The 21,528-nt window shown below is 48.9% G+C and overlaps 5 protein-coding genes across 5 annotated transcripts; 2 read left to right on the forward strand and 3 right to left on the reverse strand.

Moving 5' to 3' along the window:
- Window positions 1-518: 518 nt before the first annotated feature.
- Window positions 519-1,565, reverse strand: EsH8_IV_000335 (uncharacterized protein; the record flags this gene model as incomplete). Its single annotated transcript, XM_083265225.1, has 1 exon — window positions 519-1,565. The coding sequence occupies one exon, from the start codon at window positions 1,563-1,565 to the stop codon at window positions 519-521; it is 1,047 nt and encodes a 348-aa protein (XP_083124120.1).
- A 1,760-nt stretch (window positions 1,566-3,325) lies between these two features.
- EsH8_IV_000336 (class I SAM-dependent methyltransferase) lies at window positions 3,326-4,234 on the forward strand (the record flags this gene model as incomplete). Its single annotated transcript, XM_083265226.1, has 1 exon — window positions 3,326-4,234. One exon carries the CDS (start codon window positions 3,326-3,328, stop codon window positions 4,232-4,234), a length of 909 nt encoding a protein of 302 aa, XP_083124121.1.
- Window positions 4,235-4,841: 607 nt separating this feature from the next.
- EsH8_IV_000337 (uncharacterized protein) lies at window positions 4,842-6,005 on the reverse strand (the record flags this gene model as incomplete). Its single annotated transcript, XM_083265227.1, has 3 exons — window positions 4,842-5,172; window positions 5,481-5,775; window positions 5,828-6,005. 3 exons carry the CDS (start codon window positions 6,003-6,005, stop codon window positions 4,842-4,844), a joined length of 804 nt encoding a protein of 267 aa, XP_083124122.1.
- A 1,657-nt stretch (window positions 6,006-7,662) lies between these two features.
- EsH8_IV_000338 (uncharacterized protein) lies at window positions 7,663-10,569 on the reverse strand (the record flags this gene model as incomplete). The annotated part of the gene is made up of 7 exons (XM_083265228.1): window positions 7,663-7,867; window positions 7,946-8,088; window positions 8,166-8,672; window positions 8,734-9,649; window positions 9,708-10,159; window positions 10,209-10,298; window positions 10,360-10,569. 7 exons carry the CDS (start codon window positions 10,567-10,569, stop codon window positions 7,663-7,665), a joined length of 2,523 nt encoding a protein of 840 aa, XP_083124123.1.
- A 1,420-nt stretch (window positions 10,570-11,989) lies between these two features.
- EsH8_IV_000339 (uncharacterized protein) lies at window positions 11,990-13,009 on the forward strand (the record flags this gene model as incomplete). Its single annotated transcript, XM_083265229.1, has 2 exons — window positions 11,990-12,539; window positions 12,603-13,009. 2 exons carry the CDS (start codon window positions 11,990-11,992, stop codon window positions 13,007-13,009), a joined length of 957 nt encoding a protein of 318 aa, XP_083124124.1.
- Between the last annotated feature and the right edge of the window lie 8,519 nt (window positions 13,010-21,528).

A 21,528-nucleotide genomic window follows, 5' to 3' on the forward strand; every position in this document is an offset into this window, starting at 1 on the left:
TATCTATCAACATGGAACTCAAACTCTATGAAGAGCCTGCTTATCAGAACCCGGACCGCGGAAACCAAATTTTTCACCATATATGTACCTCAACACACTTTAAGAACTTTTCCCAGGAAGAGATTAAGCTGGCAGACTACTGTACTGCGTTACGGGTGTTAAGACCAGCTTGCTGATTGTCAGTGGTCTTCTAACAGGATTTGAGGGTTGGTAAGGGCAAATATCACATCGTCCGGACAATCCCACAGTTCTGCCGACTCTGGAGAAGATCCGGACGACACTATGCTCTTGTTGGTTACACTTCTGGGAACTACAGCAATCGATCGGGCTTTTGGCACGGCGACTGATTGTGGAGCTCACATTTGACCAGCAAATACAGGGAAACCTGTGGCAATTGAATAAATACATGTATCTGCCTGAATCCCGTTGTGGGTGATTTCTACATTGTCAAATGCTGCTGAAGGCTACCTCCCTTAAGCTCAGACCTGCACAAGCGACAAGAGTTACAAAGCTAGCGTTTAAGCATCATCCTCGAAAGCGACCATTTTACATGACTCCACCCACAACCGGGCTGCCTTGTCTTGGTCATAAGCCCAGGGGGCATACCCCAAGTCCGACGACATCGGATTGTACCCCGGAGCCCCGGGGCCCACCTCGGCACAGTCGGTGAGATACCTGCCGCCTCTACCCTCCCACTCCTTGCTCAGCGCCGCAAACACGCTGGTGGCGGCGCCCTGCTCCGTGCTCTTGAGCGTGCGCATGAGGTTTTGGAAGTTCTCCTCCCCCATCATAGCCTTGGTCGCCTCGACGTCGACCACCTGCGCCGCGCTCATGTTGGTCAAGATAGACCCGGGGTGCAGCGACAGCGAGTGAAGCCCCTGAGCCCCGTAGCGCCGCTCGATCTCGTTTGAGAGGTAGATGTTGGCCGTCTTGGACTGCCCGTATGACGCAAAAGGCTCGAAGGACCCTTCGTCGTCGAAATTGTAGTCATGAAACCGAATCTCGCTGGCGCGGTGGGCCACCGACGAGACGGCAACGACACGGGAGTTGAGTTCTGGCGTAGTGGAGGCCAGAAGAGCGGGCTTGACGAGCTGGAAGAGGAGGAAGTGGCCGAGGTGGTTAGTGGCGAACTGCGACTCGTAGCCGTACGCCGTTTTGCTCTTAGTGCTAGCCATGATGCCTGCGTTGAGGACGAGGATGTTGAGCTTGCCTCCGCTCTGTTCGATGAAATCCTTGGCGCCCTTGCGAACCGAGTCCAGGGAGTCGAGGGACATCTCGACCAGACGCAGTGCGCCCTTTTGCGTTAACTCTGTGGACGAGGCAGTGATGTCGTCGATAGCCTTCTGGCCCTTTGCGAGGTCCCTGACTCCTAGGTAGACGGTGGCGCCGGTTGCATAGAGAGCGCGGGCCGTCTCCAGGCCGATACCTTGGTTGGCGCCAGTGATGAAAATGGTTTTGCCGACGAGTCCTCCGACGAGGCCTTCATCCTCGACTATTTGACGGGCCGTGGGGCGAGCGTCGCCGGGACCTTGAAGGTTCTTGTGAGCGTCGGCGTATCTGGACATGATTGTGAGACTGAGGCTGGATTGAGATGAGTGAGTTTTAAGCTGGAAGCCTGGAATTTCTTTTTTGCTTAGATTTCGAAGTAATGTGAAGATACTGTTTCTGAGTAACTGAGAGATACGAGAGGCGATGCATCCGTGGTATTTATGTCTCTCCCCTGGTGTTGATCGTTTATGTTGGGTTGACAAACATCACCATTTCATACAGTATCCCCTTCCGTCCACCGTTACCGAAGTTGACGAAGAAGGCATTCCGCACGCGAATCTGCCAACAGTCGTTTCTGACTAACAAGGGCAGTCCAACTCCGCAGCGCATTTAGAGTTGCACTACGCGTAACGGCCGTGCGTAAAGATTGAGTTAACGCTAGCGAGTTGGCATAGCTAGCGCATTGTTGCAAGAAGTGTGGAGGCGGAGTTTGGTTTGGCGGAGTTTTGCAACACTTCACAGATTCGCAGACTCAAGTAATGAACATTGCTGCGGAGTGGGGCTAATAGAGCCATGATCCGAACCCGAGTCTGGATATTGAAAGCCCGCTGGGTTAAGTGAGTCCGCAGAATAGTGTGAGTTGACAGCAATCCAAATATAGCTTTTGACGAATATCAATCTCCCAATCAACAACGGGCTTCTTACTTATTAAAGACCTCAATCTCCGGGCCTTATTCAATATATTGTAGGGCCGATTAGTCAAGGAGTGAGTGAAATGCCAGAGCTTCTCTGCATGTCCATTGGCCTTTCAGGAGTTGCTCTGGCGAAGAACCGCCGCTTGGTTTCTTTTCTCTTGCATCTTGTAACCATTTCTTCACTGCGCTGTTGCTCACCTCGAATCAATGATTCCGCAAAGTCACTCTGACCGAGTATTGAAGGGCGCCAAAAGTAGCAAATGCTCATTCGTGGTTCTATCGAGCGCCTTCAGAATCACATCAATAAAGCAGTCGATGACAGCGACGTCGAGAAACTAAAATAAATGGAAAGACGAGGCTGGATCTATGTTAGGAGTTTTGAAGTGGTGGCTGGAGAAGATGCCAGAATCGAGGCGAAAGGTTGTGATAGAAATACGCTGCTATCTCAGACAATGAAGATGCAAACTTTCTTAATTGCTTGGGTCAATGTATTCTTTTGGCGCCGTCTGTGTTATCGTTGACAAATTTGTATCAATGACCTACTAACATTTGACAAAATGTTTCTTGGTCAATCCCTAAAAGACTCGACTCACAAAGGCGAGTAAATGACCATTTTAGGACAACAGGAAAAGGTGCACATACTAGGTAGCACAGCAAGATGGCGTTATGGTGATTAATGGTAATCCGTCTTTTGACCAGGATTTGTGCATGCACTCACTTGAGAGGAATTCCAAAGAATAGAAACAAAAGGTCCGAATATCTACAAAATTCACCGATGCCGACAAATCGGGAATATGCCATGACGTAACGCAAATCAGTTACGAAAACGATATGGATACTTTTTGTTCTGCCGTATTCAGGGGCTCTTGATTTGATAATACGTCTCATGAAAGTGAACTTAATCACTTGGCTTATGAAGTTCTGTAGGGAAAATAGGAAAGATCAGACGAAGCGAGTCGTGCGTAGTTTCATGGCCGAGAGCACATGCCCGAGGCTCAACCAGAAATTGGCATCGCCTAGCTTATCGAGTCCCGCATTGAGTACTTATATTCCTCATTATTACTTTGCATCCGAGGTACATTTCGAGTATCAATTTCACGTCATCGTTGTCGCCCGTGAGACTCTAGAACAACAAGAACACAATGTCTTCATCAGAAACATCTACGAGACTCGGCAAGGGTAAAATTACCTTGACCGGCGCCCAAGAAACTCTTCTCCTTACACTGTTCGCTCGAGCTAAAGATGCGGATTCCTCACGCCCGATATTAAACGACCATTATGCCCTCGAAGTCGTCTCCCAGATTGAGAATCAAGGATATGACTTTAGGCGCACAACGGCGGGAAGTCCAGCCAGCAGCATTTTTGCTAGCTCCGTATCCATGCGTGCCCGCATGCTGGACGTCTACACCGAGAAATTCTTGAGCAAACATCCTGGTCCCGCAACAGTAGTGCATCTGGCGTGCGGTATGGATTCGCGGAGTCTACGCGTCAAATGGCAAGGCGAAGGTCGATTATGGATCGACGCAGACAGGCAGGAAGTCATTGAGTTGCGCAGGCAGGTCATGGGCGACCCAGAAGCGGGAAAGGGCGAGTATCGTTTGATGGACCCAAATATCCATGAGGACTCGTGGTTGATCAACTCCAAAATTCCTACGGACCGGCCGGTGTTGGTTATCTTTGAGGGTCTCACGCCATACCTTACCAGCAACGAGGTTCACGGCCTCTTGCGTCGCATTGTGAATTATTTCCGCCAAAGCGGGGTCCACGGCGAAATCAGATTCGATGCTGTTGGATCTATCACGTACTACATGGTCAACCACCTGTTCAACAAGACATTGAAGTTAATGGGCACGCGCTTCAGCTGGTACTTGGATAATCCGAAGTTGTTGGAGCAGGAGGTTCCTGGCCTCAAGTTCAAAGAATGCATGTTTGCAATGCCAGACCTTCTAACTCTAGGATTTCTAGGGTGGGCGCTTGCCTTCTGTGGATGGCTTACTGATCTTTTCGGTATTACTAGTCGCATTGGAGGAGGATACGGTTATGAGTTCTGATGCCGATGTATGCATAACTTGTACTAGTTAAATATATCTTCTACAAATTCGCTTTGACAAACTAAATTATTTGTACTCGGATTATCATAGGCTCATCAGAACGACATATTCTCTCTGCTTCCATTTGATACCTGCGTTCTTCTCACTTGCAGGGGCACAGGCACACAGGATGCGCCATACTGCTGAGGTACCTCGTCATGATCATAGTATGGCCGATGGAATTTAATGTAGTTCATGAGACCTCGAACCACTGAACGGACTTATTATAATGCGGGATTGGGTATCAGTATGTACAACTTTTTCCGCATAAATGATAACCATCCATATCGGTCCTCCAATCGGCTACTACCTCGACTGTCAGCAAACCATGAAAGATATGAGCGGTTTCTATCCTGAAGAGCATTAGAAATGTGTTTGCATCAAACGTCAGTACTTTAATTACACCAATAATATGCCTGTTGGTTGAAAAACTAAGATAATTTCAATTGGTGCGTTGACTATCCTTGGGTCTCATTGGACAGACTTGTAAATGTTATAGGGAATCTCGAGTCTTAAAACACCACTCCAGTCAGGGGAATATGAAACTTCAAACGACGATACATACAAATCAGATCTTTCGACCCTTGCCATCGTTCAAAACTACCTGCACAACACAAGCAAAGATCGTCCATACACCCAGGATGAAGTTACTCTTGTGTACACCTCCTCCGCTTGCCGGTCGCTGCGGATCGAAATGTGCCAGTTGCACCGCAAAAGACGCAGCCCAAACACCCATCCAACTAAACCAGAGCCACAAAGAGCTGAACCTGAGGAGATAGAGAGGCATACACATCAGTATCGGACTGACAAGTACCACAAGAAAGCTGTGAAAGTTGCGTCCCGCGACGGTGTAAAAGGAGTTGACGTTGATCTTTTGGTCGTCGACAACATCCTGATAGCTGTAGGCTGTGTTTAGGTATATGATCCAGAAGAAGACCATACAACAGAGCGGTAGGCAGTAACCAATACTATCACCGATGGATTCGTATCGTCCATGAATGGCGGATCGTCCCAATACTGCGGGCCATGCAATCGTGAAGCCTAAGATGTATTGTGGGTATATGCGGAGCTTCAGAGCCATTGGTCGCTTGCCATATGGATAAATTAGCGATGCCACTATTATCGGAATCATGTGCCGCCACCTGGTAAATATGGTCAGTTTCGGTGTATCAGCGCGATATCGAATGCCGATCGAGGGTGGCCATACACGTTTTTCCCATCAAGCATGCTGTGCACAACAGCTAAAGACATGAGGAGCTGGAGAACCATCCACAGCATGGCGTCTACTGTGGTAACGGTGCCAGCGGCTAAAGGTCGGTTTTTGGTTCGAGTGACTCTGGCATCAATGTCGCGATCCACCCAATCGTTCCACACCATGCCAGCGCCACAGAACAGGTACGCAGCGATAAAACATAGCGCAGTTTGCCGGAAAACAAAGACAGGCTGGACGGTGCTGCTCGGGTCGACAAGCTCGGAAGCGCCAGCTAACAAAGCTGACCATACTATTGGCTGCTCAGTAATTCGCGCTCGTAATACAAAAGGTTCAAAACCTACCTCCTGCGAAAGTGGTGAAGAGAGGATTGTACTTGTTGAATCGGGATAGCGTCACCAAATGCCAGAGCAGGGTGACCTTTTCCGGCATAGGCTTGCCGCTGTATATTCCTTTACATTGTCTCGTAGACTGCTCCAATCGGTACAATGCGATGGCATGCGAGATGCTTTGGTATAACATGTCGACTCTAACAATGACGATGACGATTGTAGCTTGGTGGAGGCGTTATCGAGAACCCACGTTCAAGAAGCGGACCAAACGCGCATGTGGTGGTTTTAATTTCACACGTTATACGTTATTTCATCGCCAATCGTGGACGTGCAGCCTCCGCCTTGTTATCATTCTCAGATAGCTTTAAGCTGCGCGTGTGCGTTGGTTTCAGGTGTGACGTAGCTTGTGCTGTTGAGTTCGTTCTTGCAGGGAAGTTGCCGAAAGGTCTTTGCCGAGAGGGGAGCTTCTAACGTCTCGGCGTGTCTGGCATTGACCAAGACATCTTAGCACTGTCCGTGTCACCGCATGAGGACCCAGTTTGCATGATATGTTTAAACGGAACATCTGACCTAGAGTGTTCAGCTGCAAACCGACGCTAGAAGTTGACATCCATTTGCGGGGAAAATGGCACAATCGAAAGCTCAGTGTGATGAACATGCAAACATACTGAACAACGTAGATCTCACAATAACAAAGGATTATTATCGCAATCCGCTATCTACTACAGTATCTCGAAGCATCATCACGTTCGTCTGAATTCCAGACGGGCACAGTTCTCCGCATGACCGTGCGTTACTACAACTGCTGCGAATGCACCATCAATTTTCCGATCTTGTGTCCTCGACTGGGGATGACTTGAAAATAAATACAGGATGAATTGGGCAGATTGAGAGATGCTCGCTGCTTGGAACATATGTGGTTGTAACCTCTAGTATGGTATTTCCCAAAGAAGCGACAGTGGCACGGCCTAATCACGATCTTACACGTAATCAGATGAGCCAGCAATATCCCAGTTAATCTGCGATCTTGACACTCAGGGGCTAGACCGCCTCATTTTGGGCCGATGATCGATTTTGAAGTTTGTTATGGGCCACCTTGAATCGACGATCATCAAATCGAGTTACTTGGATGAAAGCTACATCACCAATGGGGAACGTGTTGACGTGTTAGGTGATGGATGGCTCATGTTGTTTCCCAACTTATCGGCTAAAAAAAGATGCGAGCACTTAAGTCTGCTTCAAGACAAAAACGGGGTTTTGGCGAGGAATATGCTTGCTAATGAAGATCAATCCAAGCGACCTCCGATGCTTTCGTCATCTACTTACTTACTGGTGTGTTGTCTGTAACGTGCTAGCAGTGAAGGGGCAGGGATCTGGCCATATTCTTTTGTACTGCTGAACGCGAATTCCCCTCACTGCAAGGGTATGTCATCTTGCCAGCATTTGCCGACTTTGACTTCACCACCTTGCAAGACAGCTAACTTACCGGTCAATTTTTACACGAGACGATCGAGATGCAGTCAAATGACCCAGACTTGCAGTTTCATCATAATGCGCCAGGATAACAGCCGAAAGGACACTAGAGCATCCAGCTTTCGAGAACTGTATATTCCTAACTATTCCGCTTGCAAGTAAACAAATGTCCAGTTTTGATTATAAAAAGATAGCTTAACCACGGGAGATTACCTCGTCTAGTATTCAAGATAGCAAAGGTGAAATGATCTACGAGAACATTCGACTTAAATTTGTTAACAATCTTGTCTATCTATACAATTAATCGCACAACCCTCTGCTCTTCTCCGATTTCATATCCAATCTAGGCGAAAAGGAACATTTTGGAAACGCAATTACTGCTGGGAACTTGTTTCCGATGACTCGCCCTCTTTCTCAACCTTTTCCTTGTCCTTGTTCTCGGTGGTGGTTTGTTTCTCCCACATGGCATGGTACCGTCCTCCCAAGGCCAATAATTCAGCATGTCCGCCACACTCAACCACTTTGCCCTTGTGAAGCACAACGATCTGATCGGACGTGGTGATTGTGGAAAGTCGATGGCTATAGCATGTTAATATTAGCAGTGCCCGGCATAAGAAAAATTCATTGCTATCATAAGTAGGAGACGGGTTCACTTACGCGATGGTGATTGTAGTTCGGCCAGCGGTCACACGTTCGAGAGCATCCTGGATCTGCCTTTCAGTGTGGGAGTCCAGGGACGCAGTAGCTTCATCAAGAAGCAAGATGCGAGCATCCTTAAGAATTGCTCGTGCAATAGCGATCTGTAAAGTGAAGCGTCAGCCAAGTTTAGGCCAGGGGGCAAGGTTGTGGTGATGGCTCGCAACAGAAGGAGACTTACTCGTTGGCGTTCGCCGCCAGACAACTTCAGACCACGCTCTCCAACCTTGGTCTCGTACTGATCCGGGAATGCCAGAATGCGATCATGGATATTGGCCGCCTTGCACGCCTCGTAAACGTCGGCCTGCGTGGCGTTGGGGTCGGCGTATAACAAATTGTACATGATCGTAGCGTTGAAAAGGACTGTGTCTTGCGGTACGACGCCAATGTTCCTCCGGAGGCTATCAATCTTCAGGTCTTTGAGGTCGTGACCGTCAACGGTGATTGAACCCTCCTCGACATCGTAAAATCGGAAGAGGAGCTTCAGACAGGTTGACTTGCCGCTGCCAGACTCTCCCACAATCGCCGTCTTGGTGCCAGGGGCGACAGTAAAGCTGATACCATCGATTGCGGGCTCGCCCTTCTTGCTTTGATAAGAAAACCTGACGTTGTTGAAAGCAACTTCTCCTTTTGGTGAAGGCAGCTTAACGGCATCGGGCTTCTCCACAACGCCGGAAGTCTCCTTAAACTGTTTTTGGTAAGCATTTTCCAGGTAAACACAAGTCTTCAGAAGGGATCAGGAAACTTACTAGGTCAAGCATGCGCTCTGCTTCAATCAAGTTGTTCTGCAGCATGGTATAGTAGGTTCCAAAGAAGTTGAGAGGACCCTGAAGCTGCACGAAGTAGTTGATCAGGCTGACAAATTCGCCAACCGTTTGCTCACCCCGAGAAATCTTGTACGCGGAAACAGCAACGAGAAGGGCGGTGCCGAGAGAGAAAATCGAGCTTTGTGTGAGGTTGAGGAAATTGAGAGACCATTGTACTAGGCGCTCTGCCTTTTGGTAGACCATGACATGTTCCTTGAACCTGTTGGTTTCGGGGACAACGGCGCAGTTGTGCTGCACGGTCTCGTAAGCCATGATGGCGTCCGTCTTGATGGCCTCCATCTCGCGCATCTTAGTTGCCATATCCCTTCTCTGCTTACCGCGGTATTTCGCCACGTAGATGGTCAGGAAGATATACGACCACATAATGAAGAAGACGATGATGGTGTAGAAGGCGTCGTACTTGACGAAAAATATAATGCCCGCCACAAAAATGTCGAACACCATTGGGAACACCTGGAAGCAGAAGTTCTCCAGAAACGTGTTCATCGCAGCACCTCGGCTTAGCGCACTCGTAACCTCACCGATCTTCTTGTTCAGGTGGAATTCCAGGGAAAGTCCTAGGACATGCTCGAATGCCGCACAAGATAGCCTCCGAAAGAGCGACTGCGAAACTGGAATCCATAGAACAGACCTGGCAGCACCGAGGATACCCTGGTTGCCCTGAAGAGCACGGTATACGACGTAAAGGATAATCTCCTTGTATGGTATACGGCCGTAACCAAGGGAGTCGACAAGTGTTCCGAGCTGAACGGGCGCCAAGACGTTCACGGTCCGTTGGCAGATCAGAAGGATTAGGCAAATAACCACAATTCCCTGGTATACAGGAGAGTCCTTGGGCCTAGCAAATGTCAGCTGAAAAGATATCGGCAAACGTGGAGATTGATGTATGATCGTACCAGAGGTAAGGAAACAGAACTCGGAACCCAGCGAAATAATCAAGCCATCCCGTGCCCTGAACTTGAGTTCTTTTAGGAGGCGCGTGGGCGGCTGGTCCATGGGCGCCGCCGTAGTTTCTTGACGCTCCATGGCCGTTATCCAAGAGGGACTGTCGCTCTTCTGGGTCCGACTTGGGTTGCGATGGTTTGAGTTTGTACTCCCTTAGAACAAGGGCGACCATCATGACTACCAGAACCACAATCCTAGCAGCTCCCAGAACGTTCAGGATATCAAGTAGATCATTGGATACTCGAAATGAGTTTTTTTCCGAGGAAAAGACAGCGGCAACTACAGCCTCAAAGAGTGCACCCACGATCCATGCATAGAAATGAGCAGAGCTCGGCGACCACGGGCCTTCCGGGTCAGGTAACAGACCAGCTAAGAAGTATAACAAGACTGCGACGTAGGATGCCTTAATCACTATCAATAAGTATAAAACCAATGGGGTGAGAGTCACGTACCAGGTAAGCGCTGAAAGGGAACTCGACCTTACCGGCCCCATCGTGTTGACCTGCAACTGCATTGTGTACAGCAATGATGATGGTGGCGAGCTTAGCATAGGCGTTAGCATTGGCGGGCCACGAACCCCAGAAACAAGGGATCTGGATTCACCAATATTAGAGTAAGGATGAGCTGGAAGAACCGGATCAGCCGCGCGTAGAATCGCGAAGCCTTTTTCTGCTCATCGTCCGTCGCGCTCTGGCGCGTGGCTCCATGTCGGTCGCGGTAGAACTCGAAAGACTGAGACGACAAGAGAGTGACGAATAAGCCGCAGGGATAGAGATAAAAGGCAATCTCCAGCCCCAGCTGCGTCCCCGACATGATTTGAACTGTATTAATTACTGTGAGGGTGTGTTGAACGCGGTCAAATTCATCATGGCAGTAGGGATGATGTCAACTCTGAACGGCTTGCAGATTCTCCGACAAACACCCCCGTGTCAGTGCACGGGCGACAAATTGCGGTTGTTCCTCGGACAATATGTCAAGGGCACGTGCCACTCACACTCTTAGTCAGCCCTAGCCCGGCGAGTTTCTCTAACTGGCTCCCCAAATCAGTCCCTCAGTCACCCCCTCAGTCAGCCCCGGATCGTCTGCTTTAGGTGAGCTATTCTCTGATTTGATGGGCCGCTGTCCGATTTTTCTGATTATTTCATCCCTTCACGTTGTTTTATCTGCTTCCGGAGATGCCCAGTGCAATGCGAGCCGTAACAAGATAGATAGCCTTGGGCACCGATCCCTGAAATTTTTCTTTGGAAACACCAGCTCGTCAGGCCGGTGACTTTGACGCCGAGTAAATAAAACAACTCAACCCAACACATCCTCGTGATGTGAGGCGTCCCCGCGTAGATCGCCCTGACAGCCGCTACGAAATGCTCTAGAAGTCTTGGCATCGCTTCTTTCAACAAACTCAACGGGACCACCCGCGGAGGGCAACGGGGTGCTCCATTTGATGTCTTGGCATCAAGCCAGGTGCAACGAGCACCGCAAACACCCCGTGCGGGGAGATTTCAAATATGCGTGTGTCTAGCTCCGCCCCTGACGATCTTTTAAGATGTAATCCACTGCCCCTCGCCTAGGTGCCGAGTCCCGAAGACCTGTGCCATCTTAGATCATCCTGGCTGCAGCGGCACAGCCGTGTTCTCTCAAAGGAACTCACGCCTCTTTGTTCCAATTTTGTAACGCGAACTAAACCTAATGTCCCACCCCAAATCGGGTTGAACGGCAACTCTATGGAGATGGTGATTGGGCAGTCATCGTCGCCAGGGCTACATGGTTCAGTTGGGTACTAGGCTCTAGAGCTTTGGGGAAAGGGTCAGGGGTGAAGCACGCTTGCCGGTGGTCTCCTTACTTCGCTAATGTGTCTAAATGCCACCGGCGCTCGAAGCCACAACGGCTCTCCTAAGCACGCACGGATCTCGCGGCCTTCAAAAACATGAATACGCCTCACGTCGGGCGACATGGACTCCACGCCCCGACAAGGAGCACCAAAACGGTCACTCGTTCCCACCGACGTAGAGGCGCTCATTTCATCCCTTCTCTAGCGCCGGCGCTGATTTATTGAACTCCGAAGTCCCAGGGGTTGGTTCCCCCTCCCATTGCTGTCCGTCGAGGACGCAAATTTGTTATATACCCAGATGAGCTCCCACAGCTAAATTTACTTTGTATCTCCCACGACGCGACATCATCGGCAAACATAATAGGGATTTGGAAAATGTCTCATGCAATGGAGACCTTCGCTGGCATGCTGACCTCGAGGTCACAGCCGAAAATCGAAATCATTCAGAACGTGCCGATATCGAATCTTCTGCCTTACGGATCACTGCTTCTCATCTCGAGTGTCATTGTTATTGTCCTGATGGCCAACATTCTTGAGCGGTGGTTACTTGAAAAGGTCTACGGCGATATCTACAGAGATCTGAAGCGTCCCGAGAACGAAAGGCGTCGCCGCTCCTTCACCTACTTCCACATCGGCGCCATCATCATGTTCACCCTACTCTGCATCGGGATTTACCCCGTGATGCACTTCCTCGTTGGGCCAGCCGATCTTTCTACAGATGTAGCTCCCGGCCCAGGGAGAAGAATTCACGTTGGCGACATTTTGTTCGCGGTTTCTCAGACGTACAGCGCATATTACATCTTCGAGCTCTGCTACCGCACCCAGTTTGCGAGCCCGCTCAGCATTGCGCATCATATCGGCCTTTTGGCAATTACGCAGACGGCCATCTCCCTTTTCGGTGATTACGAGAGACATCCAGAGGCCACAATTGAGTTCTACATGTGCATGGTATGGGGTATGTTGCCAATTTCCATGCCTGATTTCTGTAGCTAGAAGCGCACCTCTAACATCCCTCCAGGGGCTTTTGACGTGGTTGTAGAATTGCCCATCTACATCTCCATGATACTCTGGCGCGTCAAGCGCAAAGACCACCGCATTTTGTCCTACGCTGCTTACGGCTGTTTCGTCTGGGCTGTCTTGGGAGCCTTCCTGGAGACTTCGGTCACAATCTATCTTCTGCATGGCTCCTGGAATCGATGGGGCCGTGTTTGGCGAGTCGTCACTCCTGTGATATTTTCGCTGTGGATCTCGACTCAGCTTTATGGCGCATCGAGACTGCTCGCGATGGCTCGTGCGGAGCAGCGAAAGAGAAGTAAAGGATTGAATCAGGATAGAGCTGTTGAGCCGATCACCGAGCTGCCAGTGATGATTGATGAAAGAGACAACGACGTCCAGGAAGATCAGTCAAAGAACAAAGTGGTGTGAGAAGGACCTAGCATTACTTGGGTCTTGTCAAGACCTGACAATCACAAGTTATCTTCCGTCAAGATGGGCCGCGATCGGTCATAGGACGACGGCAAGTCATACATCACTCAAAAGCTAGGTGCTACAACCCTTCATCTAACTTCGGCCGATGGGAAAATATTCGCTCGCAACCAATGCAGAGCCTTGGTATCGTCATATGGACACATCGCACATCAGAACTTGGCTGAGCACATTCAAGGATAAAACACTGATGCACGGGGCACTTGTTGTCTATGTGTGGTTACGAATCCATACAGGAGCGACAGGTTTTTTCATGACCAAAACCTAACTTTCCGGCCCTTCGGTACACTGGCATAGGAAGACAGCGAAATACTCCGTGACGTTTGTCTACATTTTCGGCTGCGTATACGAGCGGGTTTGGACCAAACTCAATCCTTACGGGTTGCACTCTAAAAAGATATCGTAATTACAAAATAATAATAATCATTGTGACTCAAAACAACATCTCCTCGTGTTTGGTCCTTATAATTACTTCTGATCTTAACAACTCCATATTCTTGCCTCTGTAGGGCCGTCTGCGGCAGGTATCAGAAATTGCTGAATCTGATAAGACTGCATATTGTGAGTCTACAAGCACACCAGGTAACTGATTGGGACATGCAATCTGGCAGTGATTTCAAAGAGGATAGGTCCTTGCCTTCAGAAAGCCTTGGCAGGTCAGTAATGACCAGCATTCTTCCCGACCTGGCTTTCCAATCGGACGGGCCGAGCTGAATTGGTGCAGGGGCGGTGGGGGGTGATAGCTGAAGCTGAAATCCAAATGTGGACAAGCCCATGCACATTGGCACTGGGTTGCCTTAACACCGCCGCGTCAGCCACAATAGCTGGGAGGTTGTGTTCTAGATTTCGCTGACGAAGTGAGGCCAAAACAATCCGTCCACAGCCTCCGGCACCCTTGTCTACTATTTTCTTTTTGAGCAACTCAAAAGTCAACAGGCTTGGAAGAAAATTCAGGAAATGTAACCCGGCCTAGTGAGATGATGAATCCGGTTAAAGTGTAACATTCAATATCACTCGGGTCTGGAGCAGAAAAACCCAAATATTGTCACATTATGGTAGGCCTCTTGCCAATAAATGCTTGGCACCAGCCTTACCAAAATAATGCGCACTCTCGATTCGTTTTTTTTTTTGTTTTTGGCGTTCGCGACCCATGACCAACCCCCACGCCACCCATCAAACCGCCTTTCGATTTGGCAGAATGTCTCATTGTCAGGCTGTGTCAAGGCCAATTATTGAGACTGAGAATCCATGTCATGGGCTACGCCTCGTCTCTGTTTAACAGTATGCCGCAGCTTCAGCCACATTGATTCATCGAAGCACTCTTATTGGTTTCTCGAACCCCAAGAGCCTGGGTGACGTGGTTTCTGCTTTGCTTGTCTTCAACGGACACGCCTCATCTCTCGTGTCTGCGTCATTTCTGGACAAAAACCGAGCTTGCTAATCTTTTCGCGCCGGAGGAGATCAAATTGTAAATTTGCAAATAGCCGCTCCGCAACCTTATGAAGTTTTGCGGCTTGCTGCCTTGCCGCTGCCTTGCCGACTAGATCTTGGCAGGATGGGTCGTAGAGTTGGATGTCTCTCTGCACCAGCCTTTGCCCCCTTGGCCCTTATAAGCGCATCTTATCTCGATGCAACTATTACTCCCCCCCAAAGCAACCGAGATTTTCTCCCCAAACGAAATTCGAGGTTACGCTACTCAATACTACTTTTCATAACCAGAAGAAATGGAAACAAACTATCTGGTAAAAGGAGGCTTCTGCGACAAGCTAGACGATGGAGATATTGCTGATCCAGACGTAACCGGTTGGGGCGTAAGACTTTCTTCTAGAATTATTCGGCATGCTTACTTGATCACTGCTAATATCTATTAGGTTGTTACATCTTTCATCATTTCTATTGTCATGAACATGGCCGCAATTCTGATAGCATATGCGAAGAATTCTCTTCCTCGTAAACGATACAACTTTGTTGACGACATAGCCCATCGAAAAGACCAAGGAGCATCAGACGACGAGAGAGCCAGAGGCAAAAGAGTCCAGGCTTTTGAGCAATTTATGTTAGCAATGAGCGACCAACAACTAATCACAGGCATGGCTCTCATCCTTACGACGACGTTCATTCTGGCAGGGGTGCGTGGCCTTAATGGAAACTTTTCGGTCTACTCTTTCCAAGTCGCGACTAGACTCGGCTACTTCTCTTGCATCATCCATCTTTGCTCGCTCTCTATTCTGCGGAATTACTTCGACAAAGACAGGCGTTTGATGAACCTCCGGGCCGTACTCATGGTCATTTTTCTCATCTTACTGATCACGTGCATGATCATTTCCGACTCGGTCACCTTTCGGTTCAACCGTCACGTCTCAGTGACGTGCGCGATGCAACACTTTAAATTTATCGACCGTCATAGACCAAGCTATGTCTCCTTTTCGGACGAGGTTATCATCGTCTTTAACCTCATGGTCTTGGTCTACATCCTCGTCGCTGGTTACATTTGGCGCCTATTGGAAATATATCACCGACCGGCTCGCAGGCAGTACAACTATTGGCGACTGTTTTTCCTGCGACGTATTTTCGGCTCTGCTGCTGAAACCAATTATTCAGCTGCAGTGGCCGCACAAATTAGCTCGCTTGATGACTTCCTCCATCGGCACGCAGGCAGTCGACCTCCGTTTCAACTTCGACAGTGGCTAGTAATGTGGTCTATTTGGACCACAAATATCGAATCAAGCTTTCTCTGGGAAATTGTTTGGTTGCTATTCTACTTCGTTTTTGGGATCGCCAACCTACTGAAATTCTTCGTCGACGCTAGCGTACACATTGGTCGCGTTGAACCAAACTTTGGACAATTAGTGCCGCTATTCCTCCTGCTCCTCCCCTTGCTGACAGCTTACGAAGCATACTCATGTAAGATATTTCCCCGTCAGACCTTTTCCCATTGTGTTTTATGGCATATGTTACTGTCGGAGACTCTGTACTCTGGTTGTCCTAGATTTGACCATGTGACTAACTGACCGCTGGTATGTGTAGCCACCACGGCTTATAGTCCGCTTCCTGGAGAGGAAGATTTAGACGATTCGCCTCCGTCATCATTTACAGACTTGACACAGTCTGAAATACCCCTTGCACAGGTCAACCATAGTTCTGGCATTGGCAGTCCAGATCTGAGCGATGTCGAAAGAGGCCCAGCGGAAGTTAGTTCTCTGGTGAGTTTACCCTTAAGATATTCTGAATCATCTGGATGCTGACGCCTTCCTTTGTTAGGCCGACCAGACTGAGCAAATAGAAACAACAGAGGCCACGAAGTTGAGGTCAATCGCAGAAGCCCTGCATATCTCACCACAATGGCTTTTAAGGCTTCTTGTAGTGCCATATGCATCAGGGTTGATTTTATGGGCTCTCATATTTGCAGATGTCATTCTTGGAGGCTTTTATCTCTCCATAGTAGCATGCATTATTGCGTTGATAGTGGAGGTTATTAGATTCTTCGGCTGGTTCAATGCCGCCCGTGTGGCAAGCTTCCAAGGGCTTCGAAGAGTGTATCAGAACTTGGTGGCCCGGATTTCCCGTACATAGTTTCGTTTTTGTCATAGAGTAGATAATGTATAAAGCGTAGTGATCACATTCCAGTTCTGTCAAGTTGAATCCAGTAGCAGCAAAGTCTTTTCCGTTCATCAGTCAGTTGACAAATTCCATTCCAAGGCCGCGCGCAACATTTCCATAATGAAAGGAGGCGGAGATGTGGTAAACACGTAACCATCCATTTTGTCCCGAAGTTCTTGTATCAGTCTTTCTGAGCCTGTAAGAAATCCAGCCGGCAGGCCAAAGATGCGACTGAAAGACCCGCAAACTAGGACGTGGATATTTTCTCGCGACGGGAACGAGATGAGTTCTCGCGGATCCAGATAATGCGAAGTGCAGTGGAGCAAAATGGTCATTACTGACTCCGGGCCAGTCAGGGCAGCGATCTCTTCCAGGATAGACGACAGCAGGTGATGCGCTGAATCCTCGCCGACCCGGACACATACAGTGAGATGCAACTTATCGTTCCTTCTATACAGCTTCCTGGCTTGCTGTACCAGTTGAAATAAGTCAACATATCCAATCAATATAGGGGCATCTTTCTTCGATGGCATTGTGGGGCCGTAATGAACGAACTGGACCGCGCCTCTCTCAACGATCATGTAATGCTTAGTGTGACCCAGTACCGGACGGGAGATAGCAGCAATAGTAGACGCAAGCCCAATGGAGACATCCGCATAGGTTAATGCGGCTTCCATTCCAGTTGCGCGAGTGATCAGGTCTTCAACTGCAATATGAGGTGGGAACGTGTCGCATATCCATCGTGTACCGCCCGCGCCAATGCCGTATTGAACGCGGGACTGATGACCGATCTGAAGAATTCGCGGCCCGCAAGTCCTGTTGAACAACCGCTTCTGAGTACTTGTACGTCCCAGAAGAGCATCCATCTTTATCAGATTTTGAATCAATTCAAAGCCCTTGGATGCTTCGTTGGAATGTTCTTCAACTAAAGTCAACCCCTCGTCAGTCTTAAAGTGGGAGGGGACGACGTCGGCAATCTTGCAAATGCCTACTCGCTCCGCTGCGCGAATGACAGCTCGAATTAGGCTGTTCACCTCTTCATCCGTGAAGTCTGCTGAGAGGTTGATGCAGACTCTGCTCTCCCAAAATGGCACCGCCGGAGCGCACACAGGAGAAGCAAGCAGTCCCTCACAACGCAGCGAGTAACATAACTTTGAAGAGAGGCTCGGTCTGCCGGCGTAGATTGGAAGAACAGGAGTACTGATATCACCATAGACGAAGATACCGAACCGTTCCAGCTCTTCGCGGCAAAAGCGGGATACTGCAGCAAGTCGGTGTAGACTGCGACTAATCTGCAACGGTTGTGTGAGAACCCATAAAGTCTGCGCCATAGTGGAGCTCGGCAAGGAAACGTTCTCCCTTTCGTCCAGGTTGTCAATGTGTTCCCGTATGCGTTTTTCAAAGGGTGCATTCACTACAATTATACCCCCAACTCCACCGATGGCTTTCGAGAGAGTGCCGGTCCGGATGTCAATCAAGCCCCAGGGCAAGGGGTGTTGAGGGTGATTGTCGTTCCAATATTCGAGGCATCCTCGACCAGTTTTGCCAATGGACAAGAAGGAATGAGTCTCGTCGCAATACAGGACAAACCCGTACTTCATTTTCAAATCGTAAAGTTTGTCTAACGGTGGCAAATCGGCTTCCATACTGTTTTCGCCATCGTTAGTGCGATTTTGTAGACAGAACTTGGGTACCAACCTGTAAAGCCCCTCAATGGCGACAATAACAGTGGTTGGGTTGTTGACAAGTCCGCTTAATAATGTATCAAGATCTTCTACGTCGTTGTGCTTGAACTTTCGGAGATTTGAAGCAGACTCGAGAAGTATTCCAGCAAATATAGAATTATGGCAGTTCTCGTCAACAATGAAAACGGTGGAGGAGTCGATCAAGGCCGGCAATAAAGTGTAGTTTGACCCATATCCTGTACTGGTGGTGAAGCAGAAGTCGGCCCCCAAGAACTTTGCGATAGTATGATGTAGCTCGTCTCGAAGGAATGTGACTGCATCGCTGTCAGACACGGGCAGCAAGTCCAAACACAGCCGCTGTAGCTTCTCAGCATACGCAGATGGACTGTGCAAGCCAGTGTGGTGATGTGAGGCCCCGTCCACGAGCTCTGTCGAATTCCCAACGACGTCGCGTGCTCTTACTCGACCGATGTATTGCGCAGTAAGGCTTTGATGATTTGCACCCCACCATTTGAATAGCGGTTCAACATAGTTTAACGCAGCGAGGCGCTTCTGGAATTTTGATCTGTGTGTGCGTCGTTTTTCATCAAGAATCTTTCTGAGTCTTGTGACTACCAGTTGCAGCATCTCAAGGAGCTTGTCGGTGCTTCCTAAGCAGGGGGGACATCTTGTCTTGGCAGCGAGGGTTGATGTGGTGTCTGTCGTGAGAGTGGAGAGAGACCTCTGGCACTCCAAATCTCCTGCCATGGCCGTGGCCGAAACAACGACAGTTTTGCGGTCTCCCATCCTATTCTTGTTTTCTAAAGCACAGTAACTGAACTGCGAAAGGATTGCAATGGAAATAGTTGGAAAAGAATGAAGTCAAAACAATAAAGACTACCTTAGGGCACATGAAGTGGGAGAAACAATCTGGAGATTTGGTTGATAATAGACCAGTCTCCAAACCAGCCGATCTTTGCCGCAACTCAGCAATTTTACGATTCCAACCTAGTTTGGCTGCTTTAAATATTTCACACCGCTCACGAGGGCCATCCCCCGCGGGGACATGCAGGTCATCAAACGAGCCCCCAGTCCATTCTTGATCCTATTGCCCAACTTCATTTTTCTATGCAAGCCCCTCTGCCGCCCTCCTCTTAGTCATGGGCTATGTCTGCCAAGCCCTCCTAAGTATCGGACGCAGTTGGAAAGATCCGCATTGAACTGCGACAATTTTGGGCATGAATGCGGGCATGGATGCGCCCGCAAGCATGGCTGGGAAGGGATAGTGCGGTTGTTGGTAAACCAGTCTGCCCGGTTTTATTTCAAAATTGTTCGAAGAAAGGTATCGTGGGCTTTCAGGATGTGTGGCAAGTACAACAGGAGCATCGGTGAGTCTTGTATGAGGGATTTGTCTTGGCGGGGGACCATAGCTTTTTTGGCCCGCAGACAGCTCTTATTGGTCGCTCAACTCCCTGTTTGTTGTCTTGTCCGGGGTAAACACAAGGACATTGCACACATAAGCAGTGCGGTATTAATCTCGTAACTTTTTGGGGCTCTAATGGTTATTAGCCAACGGGATATGCACTAGGTCTTGACAAGACTACCTCTGTACCAGGAGGCCTCTTGGATGTAAACAGTCCTTTGCCAACCGTGAAACTATACCTTTCACATGGAAAATGCTGCAGCTAGATACGTTCTCTCCCCTCAAAATACTTCCTTTGGCCAACTTACACAGCCTTCTTTGTGCCGTCTCGCTTGCGGATATCTGGTATGCATGTATTGGCAGATATAATATTTCGCCAACTGCGGGTTTGATCAATTATTTCAACTGTGCGTCGCGTTTGGTATTAAAGTCAAAAGCCTTTCCATGATTTCCTCGTGCTGCAATATTTTAAAAAGGCATATTGCCGAGGACGCGTTTCATCGGAGCTTCACACTTCAATTAATTATCGACTGTGGAATAATCACAAAACTTCCCGCTTTGACTGTTGGTATCACAGTACACCCGTATGTGTGGATATCTCGACAGATACCTCAGTGTATTCGGTAAGCTGTCAAGATCGTGATGCATCGAAGTGATAGAGTAGAAATGCCGGCGGTGGGAACAGCAGTGGAGATGTTGCTGTCGCCAGCATGGTTGTAGAATCTCGGAGTTCCGCTGCTGCCGCTTCCCGCCTGCCCGTATTCTGGCCGGGTAATCCGACATTGAAATTCCAGAATTATTCTTGCCGCAGATGTTACAGCCCCTATAACGCCCTCGATGGACAGAAATCAAGTAGGAAATGAGGGGTACTAAGCCAAGTCCATTTTCGTGGTTGGCATATCGTTTGCCAGCTTTTGCGGAATGCAGCGATCTCGTCTGGATAAAATCGTGACGCAGGGTAGATATTATCACAGTACCTCAAGTCCCAAGAGGGGAAATTCTCTGTCGAATTTCCGCAGGCACGGTACACGAGCAGCTTTTCCATTCGTTTCCCACTGCGGTTACCTTAGTCCGAGCTTATGGTGATGAGTTTGTATGGGCAGTGATAAGAAATGGACTCTCACAAGTCCGAGCCTGATCAATGCAGATTTTTTCCATGCAGTGTACTTGGTTATTCTGCCCATCCCTGGTACCCTATTCATAGTGAGTCGTGGCCCGTGTCTTGCATCGAGCATAAGAAAAAGACACATAGATCAACTTGATGGGCTCGCCACACATTCTGGTTCGAAAGTGATCACCAACAGGGTTCAGCGGTGGTTAAATAACGCTCGCCACCTGCGTGGGTTAGGAAGCCGAAGCGGCATACGAGCCGATTGGGATGATTTTGTATGATCCCCGCTTCATTTCCCGCTCATCCAGCTCCGCGTATGCAACTTGTTCCACTAGACCCACCAGACACACCAGACACCGTCTTCGTGAGTCCAGAAACACCACCGTGTTAGTGGTCCATGGCACTTACACACCAAATCTATGGGCACGTACGGAAGCGAAACCTCTCTGGTTGGCGGTGATAGCATCGGCCACAAAGGTATTTGCCGTTAAGGTGTGAGGAGTATATACACTGCAGGTCAGCGCTCGATCTCGCCACGTTTTATTACATACGTGGGCCATCATCAGAGATGGTATGGCGGACGAAAATTGCCCGAATCTCAGCAGCAGGTAGAGTGTATATGTATGTGATTGATATAAATGCTCTATCAACTCGTCTTTTA

The sequence above is a fragment of the Colletotrichum jinshuiense genome, chromosome 4 (assembly GCF_051148585.1).
Source record: "Colletotrichum jinshuiense chromosome 4, complete sequence".
Classification (NCBI taxonomy): Eukaryota; Fungi; Ascomycota; class Sordariomycetes; order Glomerellales; family Glomerellaceae; genus Colletotrichum; species Colletotrichum jinshuiense.